The sequence below is a fragment of the Eptesicus fuscus genome, chromosome 1 (assembly GCF_027574615.1).
Source record: "Eptesicus fuscus isolate TK198812 chromosome 1, DD_ASM_mEF_20220401, whole genome shotgun sequence".
In the NCBI taxonomy this organism is placed as follows: Eukaryota; Metazoa; Chordata; class Mammalia; order Chiroptera; family Vespertilionidae; genus Eptesicus; species Eptesicus fuscus.
The window spans coordinates 4,022,023-4,035,835 of NC_072473.1; the positions used below are offsets into that span (position 1 = coordinate 4,022,023).

The window sequence follows — 13,813 nt, forward strand, 5'->3', positions numbered from 1 at the left end:
CCGGTTTCGGCTGTATTTAGCTTTATGCCGTTAAATTATTGCATAGGTTCATGCATTCACCACCAGAGTCAAGATGCATGGCTAAACAAACTTTGGCACACACATACCATGGAGCAATACTCAGCAATAAAAAGAAACATATTATTGATACATGCATTAATTTGTATGACTCTCCAGAGAGTTATACTGAGTTTCAAATTTGCAATCCCAGAAGGTTACATTGTGTATAATTCCATTTATATAACTTTTGAAATGACAACATTTTGCCTTACCCGGTTTGGCTCAGTGGATAGAGCCTCAGCCCCAGGACTGAAGGGTCCGGGGTTGGATTGTGGTCAAGGGCATGTACCTGGAGTTGCAGGCTGGATTTCCAGTAGGGGGCATGCAGGAGGCAGCCAATGGATGTTTCTAACTCTGTCCCTGTCCTGGATGTTTCTAACTCTCTATCCGTTTCCCTTCCTCTCTGTAAAATTAATAAAATATGTTTTCAAAAATACAGATTAATGGTTCCAGGTTTGAGGGAGGGTGTGAGAAGCGCAGAAGGAAGTGGGTAGGGTGCTGTAAGGGCCAAAGAGGGATTCTATGTTAAAATATATATATATATATAAATTAATGGTTCCAGGTTTGAGGGAGGGTGTGAGAAGCACAGGAGGAAGTGGGTAGGGCTCTGTGAGGGCCAAAGAGGGGTTCTATGTTAAAAAAAGAAATATATATATATATATATATATATAAATTAATGGTTCCAGGTTTGAGGGAGGGTGTGAGAAGCGCAGAAGGAAGTGGGTAGGGTTCTGTGAGGGCCAAAGAGGGATTCTATGTTAAAATATATATATATATATATTAATGGTTCCAGGTTTGAGGGAGGGTGTGAGAAGCGCAGAAGGAAGAGGGTAGGGTTCTGTGAGGGCCAAAGAGGGGTTCTATGTTAAAAAATATATATAAATTAATGGTTCCAGGTTTGAGGGAGGGTGTGAGAAGCACAGAAGGAAGTGGGTAGGGCTCTGTGAGGGCCAAAGAGGGGTTCTTCTGGTGCCGGAAGTGTGTCTTGATAGAAGTATCTTGGCCCATTTCTGTCTTTAAATCTTTTCTTAAAACCCAAAATGTTTTACAAAAAAAACAAATTGCCTCTCGCCCGCCAGAGACTTCTTCTTTCTTCCTTTTTATAAAATAACCCAGCGAAGCAGCCACGGCCGAGGCAGATCTTGGCCCCGCCGCAGCTGGAAGCAGGAGCGGCGGCCACGCGGCGGCCACGCGGCGGCCCGGGCTCCCAGCCGGAAGTCAGGGCCGCGTTCTACGGCCTGGATCGTTGAGCGGCTTCGATTCTGGTACATTTTTGTCCCTCCCCGCTCGCCCCCCCGCTGCCCTTTCCGCCATTGCTGACCCCGCCGGCCATCCCTGCCCGCCATCCCGCCATCCCGTCCGGCAAGGTCAAGGCCCATGGCTACCTGGCAGCCAGAGGAGGAGAGCCCCAGCGCCCCGGGCTTCCCCACGGCGTCGCTGTACGTGGGGGACCTGCACCCCGATGTGACCGAGGCGATGCTCTACGAGAAGTTCAGCGCGGCCGGGCCCATCCTGTCCATCCGCGTGTGCAGAGACGCCGTCAGCGCCCGCTCGCTGGGCTACGGGTACGTGAACTTCCACCGGCCGGCGGACGCGGGCCACGCGCTGAGCACCATGAATTTTGACATGATCCACGGCAAGCCCATGCGCATCATGTGGTCTCAGCGCGACCCGTCGCTTCGCAAAAGCGGCGTGGGCAACATTTTCATTAATCACCTCGACAAGTCCATGGGTAACAGGGAGCTGTACGATCTGTTCGCCGCCTTCGGCACCATCCTTTCCTGCAAGGTGGCCTGTGATGAGAACGGGTCCAAGGGGCACGGGTTTGTTCACTTCGAGACCCGGGAAGCCGCCGAGAAGGCGATCGAGGAGATGAATGGGGCGCTGGTAAAGGGGCGCAAAGTCTTCGTGGGGCAGTTCAAGCCCCCCAACCAACGGGAGGCGGAGCGCAGGGCCAGGGTGGAGGAGTTCACCAATGTTTATGTCAAGAATTTCGGGGAAGGCACGAACGATGCGTGCCTGCTAGATGTCTTTAGCAAGTTTGGGTCGATCTCAAGTGTCAAAGTCATGACCGATGACACTGGCAAATCCAAAGGCTTTGGGTTCATACGGTTTGAATGCCACGCCGACGCCAAGAAAGCCGTCGAGGCGTTGAATGGGAAGGAGCTGCGTGGGAAAAAAATGTATGTTTCTCGCGCTCAGAAGAAGAAGGAGAGGGAGGCGGAACTGAGGCAGAAATTGGAAGAGATGAAGCAAGACCGCGGGGCCAAATCCCAGGGCAGCAACCTGTACGTGAAAAACCTGGCGGAGGGCGTCGACGACGAGCGCCTCCGCAGAATGTTCTCGCGGTTCGGCACCGTCACCAGTGCCAAGGTGGTGGTGGAGGGGGGCCGCAGGAAGGGCTTCGGGTTCGTGTCCTTCTCCGCCCCGGAGGAAGCCCGCAAAGCGGTAGCCGAAATGAATGGCCAAGTTCTGTCCGCCAAGCCGCTGTACGTGACTTTCGCTCAGTACAAGCAAGAGCGGCAGGCCGAGCTCACCAGGCGCCGCAAGAAGAAGAAGAAGAAAGCCGCCAAGGCCAAGGGTCAGCGCAAACGCGGCCCCAAGCCCCCCCAGCCGGCACCTGCCGATCGCTTGCCGGCAGCTGCCCCCCAGGCCGAGGAGGCTGCCGCCCACCGTCCCCCTGGCCAAGCTGCTCAACCAACACCCAGTCCTGGCGACACCGATGAGGCTGCCAAACCTCCTCCACTCCAAAATGTGCCTGGAGGTGGTGACCCAGCCGCTCCTGGTCCCGAGGTACCCGCTCTTTCACCTCTGCCACAGGCAACCCTGGCACAGCCACGGTGTGCTGCTGGCGCGTCTACAGCGACAGCGACCCCGCGCCCCGCTGCCCGCTCCGCTCTGCAGTATCGCTACAACGAAGGCGTCTGCAATCCGCAGCAGCTGGGGGCACAGCCACGACAGAAGCGGCCCGTTGCCCGTGAGCAAGGGGGGAGGTGTCTGATTGCTTCCACCCTGGCATCGGCCTCTCCCGAAGACCAAAAGAAGATGCTGGGTGAGTGGCTCTTCCCTCTGATTCAGGCCTTACAGCCCACTCTGGCGAGTAAAATCACAGGCATGCTGTTAGAGATGGATAACTCGGAACTTCTGCTTATGCTCGAGTCTCCAGAGTCCCTCTGTTCTAAAGTTGACGAAGCTGTAGCTGTGCTAGAAGCCTGCCAGGCCCAACAGAGCGAGAGGAAGCCACTGTCAGTGCCACCGGGGTTCCAGCTTTAAAGCCGACCAGGGCCCACAAGAAGAAACTCCTGCTTCACTAAACAAGAGTATCTGCACCTCGTAGAAGGTAAATGTTATAGGAAAACTTGCAAAAGTTTTAGGAAACATAGAAAATGAATTTTTAAAAATTACTTGGAACATTCTGTAGTGAGAAAAAGGCCAGGTCTAGCAAGCAATGCCAGTCCTAGATTACTTATTGACTTAAAAACAACAAAAGATACACAAAAAAATAGTAAAATATAAAAATGAGTTGGTGTTATGGACTCTGAGAAAAAGAATTTTCTTCAAAAAGTACACAAAGTTCAAGTATTTATTTCTGTAAGTTCGTTCATTCTTTACTGTGGTTACATTATGAATTTCTTGTTTTAGTAAAAATTCCTTCAGTAGTGAGAAACATTTAATGTTTAATATTTTACCTAGAAGTGAAGCACTGTTATTAACTACTTTATTAGTGAAGTTTGGGAGTACTTAAGACATGTAGATGTTTGCTACTGGACACAGATTTGCAAACATCAGGTTAAGAAATAAAAGTGAGCTAAAACAATTTTCTGCTTTCTGCTTAATTGTTGAAGTGTGTTTTAGAGTGATGACTATTGGAAAAGCATATTTCATTTCCTGGTATAATAAATAATACATAAGGAAAGCCTTCAGGATTACTATTTCCGTGACTTATTAAAACCTGCCTTTGCTGGATGGACATGGAGAGTATTATGGTAAGTGAAATAAACCCGTCAGAGAAGGACAGATACCATGGGATTTCACTCATGTGGAATCTAATGAACAAAACAAACTAACAAACACAACAAAAACAGACTTACAGAAACAGAAAACAGACTGACAGCTGTCAGAGGGGAGGGGGCTTGGGGGGCCGGGTGAAAAGGGTGAAGGGATTGGGCAAAAAACATATATACCACATGACCTCACTACTCTGTGGACTCTAATAAACAAAATAAACTGACAAACAAAATGAAACCAGAAGCATGCGTACACGGACCAGACTGGCCTGTGGCCGAGGTAAGGGGGGTGAGGGTGCTGGGTAAAGATGGTGAAGGGGTTAGCTAAAGAACATATATGGGTCCCTCATGGGCACAGACAATAGTTTGGTGAAGGCCAATGGAGGGGGAGGGGGCAAAAGGGTACACGTGCAATAATGTCAACACTAAAAAATTTTAATTGAAAAGAAAACCTCATAGACACAGACAACAGCATGGTGAGGACCAGAGGGAGAGGGGGTGGGGAGGGAGAAGAGGGTAAGGGGGGGATAAATGATGATGGATGGAGATTTCACTTTGGGCGGTGAACACACAGTACAATATACAGATGATGGGTTATAGAGTTATACACGTGAAACCTACATAATTTTATTAACAGATGTCACCCCAATAAATTCAATTAATTAAAAAAAAACCTGCTTTTGGAGGCAGAGAATTCAAATGCCCCAACCATAGCTTAACTTACAATTGGCAAAGCTCCAATTTCATCTGAACATTAACCCTCTAAATTGGGCACTTGGGATTATGTGTCCTCTTTATTTTCCTTCAGAAAATTGCGTTTTTAATTGACCTAAATCTAACTCCCGCAGATCCTACATAAATGATCACAGTGTGAAATTTTAAATCTAATTTCTACTTCTGTGTGGTACATTAAAATTCAGCAGGAAGTTTGAACACCTCACACCAATGTGATGGGATTTGCAGGTGGAGCCTTTGGGAAGTAATGAGGATTCGATGAAGTCAGGAGCATGGGACTCCATAATGGGATTAGCATCCTTGTAAGAAGAGGGAAAGACCAGAGCACTCTGCCATGTGAAGACATAGCAAGAAAACAGCATCTGCAAGATACCCAGTCTATGGTGCTTTGCTGTAACAACCCAAGCTAAGACAACTCTATTGCTAGATGTAGTTTAAAACATGCTTTCTCTATCTGTGCTGCCCTCCACAAGTTATTCTTAGCCTATTTTTAGTAAAATGGGGATTACAGTGGCAGCTGACTTGGTGTTATCATGAGGATCAAAAATGATGATATCGCCCCATCGGTGTGGCTCATTGTTTGAGCATTGACCAGGAGGTCACAGTTTGATTCCCCATCAGGGCATATGCCCAGGTTGTGGGCTCGATCCCCAGTAGGGGGTGTGTAGGAGGTGGCTGATCTATGATTCTCTTTCATCATTGATGTTTCTGTCTCTCTCTCCCTCTCTAAAGTCAATAAAAATATATATTTGAAAAAAACTTAGCCCTAGCCGGCTTGGCTCAGTGGGTAGAGCATTAGCCTGCAGACTGAAGGATCCCAGGTTCAATTCTGGCCAAGGGCACATGCCTGGGTTGCGGGCTCGATCCCCAGTGGGGGTTGTAAAGAAAGCGGCCGATCAATGATTCTCTCTCATCAATGATGTTTCTCTCTCTCTCCTTCTCCCTTCCTCTCTGAAATAAATAAATATATTAAAATAATAATAATAATTTTTTAAAGTTAATATTTGTAAAGCATGCATGAAGCAGTTGATAAATATTGACTTAAAAACATACATTTATATAATTACCTATAGATCTAGTAGTTTAAGCTATATACTTGGCTAATTATTTTTATTTAAATGCTCAGTAAGCTTTAACCAACTAATAGCCATGTGACGATATAATGAAACATAAAAATTAAAATAACAAAGAGATACTATTTCTCAAGTTGGCTAAATATTTTTTAACTATTCAGTGTTGGCAAGTAAGATACTTGGAAGCATGTTAAATGGCCTAATCTTTCTGGAAAGTAATTTGGCAATATTCCTAAATCCTTAACATGATTCATAAACTTGGACTCATTGATTCCTCTTTTAGCAATGGCTCCTAGTGGAATAATAAAATGTGTAGTGAAAGATAGATGTATGAAGATTATTTATAGTAGACAGTAATTAGAAATCTAAATATCCAACAATATAAGAATAATTAAAATATGGTATATCCTTACTACGTTTTTCTTGGCAGCCATAAAAAATCACGTTTTAATAATTTTTTAAAAATATTTTATATTGATTTCAGAGAGGAAGGGAGAGGGAGAAAGAGATAAAAACATACTGATGAGAGAGAATCATTGATTGGGTGCCTCCTACAAGCCCCCTAAAGGGGATCAAGCCCACAACCTGGGCATGTGCCCCGACCGGGAATCGAACCTTGAACTCCTGGTTCATCGGTCGATGCTCAACCACACCAGCCAGGCCATTTTTAATCATTTTTAAAGACAGGAAATGTTTATAAGAGAATGTTCTGTGAAAATGCCATAAAACTATAAATGAGACATTCTCTTAATCATATTAGTGATCGATTGCTGTATAACAAATTACCTCAAAACGAAGCAGCTTAAACAACATACATTTACTATCTCACAGATGGTGTGGGTCAGGAATCCAGCACAGCTTATCTGGTCCTCCACTCAGGGCCTCGCGAGGCTGAGATCAAGGTGTTCACTGCGGCCGGAGCCTTATCTTGACACTCAACTGGGGAAGAATACGCTGGCAAGCTCCGTCCTGTGGCTGTCCGCAGGGTTCAGCTCATACATAATGTATTTATGAATACATTAGAAAAATAAAGTCCCCAGAGGCTGTTAGACTGGGGACTTTATTTTCTTGCTGGCTGTTGGCTAGAGGCCGCCGTCAATTCCTTGCTGTGTAGGCCTCTCTAACATGCCAACTTGCTTCAACAGAGAGTCTTCTAGCAAGTCAAAATTCACAGCCTCGTGTGCCCTAATAATGGAGGTGACATCTCTCAAAGTTGCCGTATTCTATTGATTATAAGCACGGTACTCACAGGGAGGGAATTACATAAGGGCTGTGTATTCCAGAGGCAAGGATCATTCGGGCGCAATTGTAGAGATTGCCAACTGCATGTACACTGAGTGGCCAGATTATTATGCGTTCAGAGAGCATAATAATCTGGCCACTCAGTATATATATATATTAGAGGCCCAGGGCATGAATTCGTGCATGGGTGGGGTCCGGCCAACCTGGCCAGGGGGAGGGGACATGGGCGATTGGCCGGCCTGCCTGCTGGTCGAACTCCTGGTCAAGGGGACAATTTGCATATTAGCCTTTTATTATATAGGACATACACTGAGTGGCCAGATTATTATGCGTTCAGAGATCATCATAATCTGGCCACTCAGTGTATACACATGGATACATTAATATAGTATACAAATATATAGAAAACTGCAAGAAAATATGCCAACATATTCTAAGTAAATATCTCTAAAATAAAGGCTTATGGGTGGTTTTACTTTTGTCTTCACATTTTCTATATTCTATGATGGTTTTTTTATAGTGAGCATATTTTAATTTTATAACTAGAAAAGCATCTGTTTTACCTTTTTAATAAATAGTGAAAATTAATTATATTTTACTCAGAATGCTACAATTAAGATATTCTCAAATGACCCTTTCAGTGCTAAAATACTCCTTTAAAGGACTGGTTGTAGTTAAAATATCTACATCTGATGGACACTTTCAAAACTCTGGTAATTAAATGGGTACTCAGGACACGATTCACTGTATCTGGCTTAATTTTAACCCTTTCAACTGTATAAGTGTACAAAAACCCAGGAGAAAGGTCTTTCAATACCCAGTTGCATTTGTTTTTTTTAGTGCCCGTACTCATACTCTCAGTCACAGCCATAGAGAGGAATGTTACTATGCAGGTAAGTCAACTATTCCACAAGAATTTTCTCTTTCCACTTTGGGCATTGCAATGGCCTCGGGGCTTCGGGGAAACAGTCCTTGTGCTCAAGAAAGTTACATTCTAATTGGTAAGAGAGAACAAATACACATCAAATAGCAGCACCTAATTCTTTCTTTGAGGTACATAAAACAGCCCCCGTTCTGACATGCTTGCACCACAGATGCCTTAGTAATTTAGATAAAGGAAGGCTGGCCCTAGCCAGCTTGGCTCAGTGGATAGAGCATCGGCCTGTGGACTGAAGGGTCCCGGGTTCGATTCCGGTCAAGGTCATGTACCTCAGTTGCAGGCTCCTACCCCGGCCCAGGCCCTGGTCGGGGCTCCAGCAGGAGGCAACCAATCGATGTGTTTCTCTTACATGGATGTTTCTCTCTGTCTTTCCCTCGCTCTTCCCCTCTCTAAAAATCAATGGAAAAACATCCTCAGGTGAGGATTAAAAAAAAAAAAAAAAAAACACAACAAAATAAAATAAAAGAGGAAGGCTGAAATACTCCAAAGACCATTCTCAGGGGAGCCATAATCTAGGTCTTAAATACTCGTGGAAGGAAGAAAAGGCATCCAGGTGACCTTTGACCAGTACAATCTCAGGTTATGCCTGTTCCCTTCATGTAATTATTAATAGCGCCCCCTTTCACATTCTAAAGCATCTCTATTCTGACAATAAAGTATGTGAATACCCTCAGTAAAAGTAGAGGGCATTCACATTCACTAAGTTGAGTCGATCTGCTTAATAGATAATAATCCCTACCAGCATCAGCAAGAAAATGTTTTGCCCATTTGTGTTCTCTCTCTGTTCATTTATTTGTGAATTTAACTTAAAATGGTCATTTGTTTTAGCTTTTATACTGTCACTGCAGAGTACTAGTCAATTAGAGATATAGACTGTGAAGGAGAGTATTTTTTTGCATAGATTTTTTTCTTTTTTAAAAGAATATATTATTATTGATTTCAGAGAGGAAGGGAGAGAGACAGAGGGATAGAAACATCAATGATGAGAGTGAATCATGGATTGGCTGCCTCCTGCACACCCCGCACCGGGGATTAAGGCTGCAACCCAGGTATGTGCCCTGACTGGGAAGCGAACCATGACCTCCTGGTTCATAGGTCGATGCTCAATCACTGAGCTACGGCCGGGTTAATAGTAGGTAGAGGTTTAACTCGAGTTGTCTCTGTGTGAAAGCTCAAAAAGTCGCCTCACTTAGCTTAAGAACATTTCTGTTTCCCAAGTTCTTCCTAAATCTAATTAATTTTTTTTTGCAATTGCTTTTACCCTTTCCTCTGAAGTGTTAGCTGCAATAAATGCAAATTTTGATAATGTTTTAGTGGCATTTTAAAATCTTTCTAATTACCAGTGGCTTAAATTACCATGACTCTTTTGGGACTAGCTGAAATTCGTTTTGAGTAGTTTCATCAAAGTTTAGATAATAAGTAGTAACAAATTTATCCTTACAGAGAAAGAAAAATGGAAAAGAAAGTTCAATAATACAACTTGGTTGTTTTCCTGTCAAAACAATATGACCAGCGCTAAAAGGCTGACAGTTTTCAATGAAATCAGGAGAAATCTTATATTCAGTTCCCATAAGGAAGCAGACCTGAGGGTTTGGCAGGTAGAGACAGCTAACAGAACAAATCTGCCATACAGTGATGGGACACCCTTTGAAAGCAAAATACAAACTGGTATCACCAGAAGAAGCAAAAGTGGGAAGAAGAGGCTCTTTTTAGGCATTTGGTATCTTGTATTATCTACTCTGATGCAAAATAAATACTGAATAATGTTTACAATTGGACTAAAGAAAATGGTAGTCAAAAAAGAGCGAGTATAACAGTGAAAAGTATAGAGAGAAGCAATGCTAATTCAGTGGTCGGAGGTAATCTGCCAGAACTCAATCTTTAAAATTGTTTGCAAGTTGGCATACATCAAAAACTGAAGCTTAAAAAAATATTCAGGGCCTAACTGGTTTGGCTCAGTGGCTAGAGCGTCGGCCTGCTGACCGGAGGGTCCCAGGTTGGATTCCGGTCAAGGGCATGTACCTCAGTTGCCGGTTCCTCCCTAGCCCGGGCCCTGGTCAGGGCTCATGCAGGAGGCAACCAATTGATGTGTTTCTCTCACATCGATGTTTCTCTCCTTCTTTCCCTCTCTCCCTAAAAATCAATGGAAAAATATCCTCAGGTGAGGATTAACAACAAAAAAATATATTCAGGCTCTGTGTGCAAATAAGCAAATTTCAGGCGTTTAGATAAGTTGTCTACATGACCAAACAGCTAATTTGACTGAACCGTTTAGATAGTGTAGCAATTATTGTCATCTAAATTTCATTCCATTCCCTCCATTAAAACCTCCACTTGTTTTCAGTTGCAATAGTAATTCTCCCCGGTATCTGTTTAGAGAACAAGGGGTCAGCTGGCTGGACAGATCTGTACTGCTCTGCTCTCATAGAAACCAGGGCCAAATTACTACTCCTTCTACATTAAATTCAAGTTTTAATCCCCTCCCCAAAAGAAGAAAATATTAATTTCCAGCAGATGAAAAAAGTCATATGTAGCTCCAGACTAACTAGTAATACAAAGACTTAAGTTTATAAATTTATTAGAGGCCCAGTGCACGGATTCATGCACATTGAAATGAAATTAATTAGAAGAAATATTTTAATATTGCTATTCACTCTTTCTCTATAGAAGTGTCAGAGATTAAAGAAAATTAGTAAAATGTACATGAAAATAATATATAAATGTATTAATAAATAAACAATAACATGATATAACAACAAAGACATGATATAAAAATAACAAAAAAGTGATATAAAAACAACATTGATAAAAACAATGGCTGATAAATTGATTAAACTTATTCTAATATCTCCCTGTATACCACATTAAGAGTGAAAACACTTTCAGAGTGCTTGACTAATTTCCCTTGTGATGAAGTATTTACAACTTTAACGTCACACGCTCTTCGAACTCGAGAGAAAGCAACATATAACTTGACCATGTGCGAAAACGGGTTCAGGTAGGAATATTCCTACTCTGTCTAGAGTTTGTCCTTGTGATTTATTAATAGTCATCGCAAATGCTGGCATCACGGGAAACTGTTGTCGAATCAATTTAAATGGGAGGCCAGTGTCAGATGGGGACAAATCAATTCTTGGAATCAGAACAACCTCTCCTTCTGCAGATCCTATTAATACTTCAGCTTTGATTATGTTAGGTCTCAATCTTTTGATAATAAACCTAGTACCATTACAAAGACCCCATTTACTATTAAGATTTCTCAGTAGCATGATGATTGCACCTACTTTCAATTTTAATTTATGACTTGGCATTCCCAAAGGAGTAATGCTATTAAGAAATTCGATGGGAGCTTTATATGTATCACACATGCACAAGTCAACATTTATTTTTAAATTGCCAGTGCGTGTCATATGTACTGGCTAGTCGGTCAGTCAGATGGTTGGACGGATGGACAGACGGTCACTTAGCCTTTTATATATATAGATTAGCTAGTAAGAAAGAGAGGTTAAAGTACTAATTTTGTATATGAGAATGAATAAGACCCAATGGATAATGAAAACTATCTTTAGACAAATGTTAGGCTGCAAAAGAATGCCACATTTGTAAATGGGAAAGTTTATAATTTAGCTAATCTGTTTCAGGAAGCATGAATTGATGGTCTCATCTGAAAGGACTTCTGGATGTCAAAATTTGGGAATGGTAACTGAGTCTAAGAAATGGCAAAGGGTAGCCCTAGCCAGTTTGGCTCAGTGGCTATAGCGTCGGCCTGTGGACCAAAGGGTCCCAGGTTCAACTCCGGTCAAAGGCACATACCTTGATTGCAGACTCCTCCCTGGTCTGGGCCCTGGTTGGGGCTCGTGCAGGAGGCAACCAATTGATGTGTTTCTCTCACACTGATGTTTCTCTCTGTCTTTCCCTCTCTCTTATACTCTCCCTAAAAATCAGTGGGAGAATATTGAGTGAGGATTAACAACAACAAAAAAGAAATGGCAAAGGGTAAAAGAATGACAAGACAATAGGACTAGAAGGAAGCAGAAGCGTAAGGCCAAACAAAAAAGGGACATTGGGACACATTATGAAAGAGTATAAATTATTTTTTAAATATTCCTTCTGGATTAGACAATTGTATGATGCTGTGGCTTAGCAATAAATTTTCACAGAATTTTATTTTGTCATATAATTTAGAGTGTGCATGTGTGTATGAGAGAGAGATATTGACAGAGATTATCATCAACCTGCTTCACCACCAATTCCCAATCCCTATGGCCATGGCCTTAAACATTGAGTTTTAAAAGTAGATGAGAACCATACTTAACCTTTTAAAGCCTCCTTTTAAATTTTAGCCAGTTTTTCTTAACATTCTAAGTGATTTCCGGTAAGTAAGAAAGTCATCCTAAAGCTATGATTTTATGCCAGAAAAACGTGTTTAGATGACTGCTATTATCAGAAGAACAAATTCTATCTCCACTATCTTATCAATGTGTTCCTTTAGCAGTGGTTCTCAACCTTCCTAATGCCGCGACCCTTTAATACAGTTCCTCATGTTGTGGTGACCCCCAACCATAAAATTATTTTCATTGCTACTTCATAACTGTAATTTTGCTACTGTTATGAATCGTAATGTAAATATCTGTGTTTTCCGATGGTCATAGGCGACCCTGCTAGCAGTTCTCAACCTGTGGGTCGCTACAGTAGCAAAATTACAGTTATGAAGTAGCAACGAAAATAATTTTATGGTTGGGGGTCACCACAACATGAGGAACTGTATTAAAGGGTCACGGCATTAGAAAGGTTGAGAACCACTGCTTTACAGTGATACTTTTATATAGTTATCATTGCTTTTTGTCTTTCTTTATTGATTAAGGTATTACATATGTGTCCTTATCCCCCCCATTTCCCCCCCCCTCATGCCCCCACCCCCCTGGTGTCTGTGACCACTGGTTAGGCTTATATGCATGCATACAAGTCCTTTGGTTGATCTCTCCCCCTTACCCCACCCTCCCCTGCCTTCCCTCTGAGGTTTGACCATCTGATCGATGCTTCTCTGTCTCTGGATCTGTTTTTGTTCACCAATTTATGTTGTTACAGTGATATTTTTTATGAGCTTCTGATTCCATAGTTTTACAATCTAATAAAATGTAAAGGAGATATAAGAGCAATGCCCTGGGGAAGCAAACATGGATATTCCACTCTCTAACCCATGCTCCCTCATCAGACTAAAGTTGTTGATGCCGCATCCATTACTCAAGAAACATAAACTTGGCATCGCTTTCTTCTAGGCTTGTGTCTGCATTTGGCTTCCTGTCTGAACATAACAAACACCTTCAAATACGAATCTTTTCATTGAATTGAAGAAGCAAAAATCGCCTACACTAGAAGTGCGTGCTCATCCTAACTCTGGTTTTGTTTGCTTCCAAAAGTAACGAATTGTTTTTTTTTTTAAATATGTTCTTATTGATATTTTACAGAGAAAGGAAGGGAGAGGGATAGAGCCATAGAAGCATTGATGAGAGAGAAATATCATCGACCGGCTGCCTCCTGCACGCCCCCCACAGGAGATCGAGCCCACAACCCAGGCATGTGCCCCGACCGGGAATCGAACAGAGGTCCTGTTGGTTCCGGGGTCAATGCTCAACTGCTGAGCTACACCAGCTGGGCAGTCATGGTGTTTTTATTTTTTTTATTTTTTTTAATTTCTTTATTGATTAAGGTATCACATATTTGTCCTCGTCCCCCCATTCCCATCCCACCCCCCT

At 42.8% G+C, this 13,813-nt stretch overlaps 2 protein-coding genes across 2 annotated transcripts in view; one reads left to right on the forward strand and one right to left on the reverse strand.

Moving 5' to 3' along the window:
* The window catches only part of ARHGAP6 (Rho GTPase activating protein 6), a 529,598-nt gene that overhangs the window by 499,395 nt on the left and 16,390 nt on the right, over positions 1-13,813 (reverse strand). The window lies entirely within an intron of this gene.
* On the forward strand, positions 1,438-3,374 carry LOC103299738 (polyadenylate-binding protein 1-like). The gene is given in 2 exon segments (XM_054714512.1): positions 1,438-3,300; positions 3,303-3,374. Coding segments are annotated over 2 exon segments (1,935 nt in total).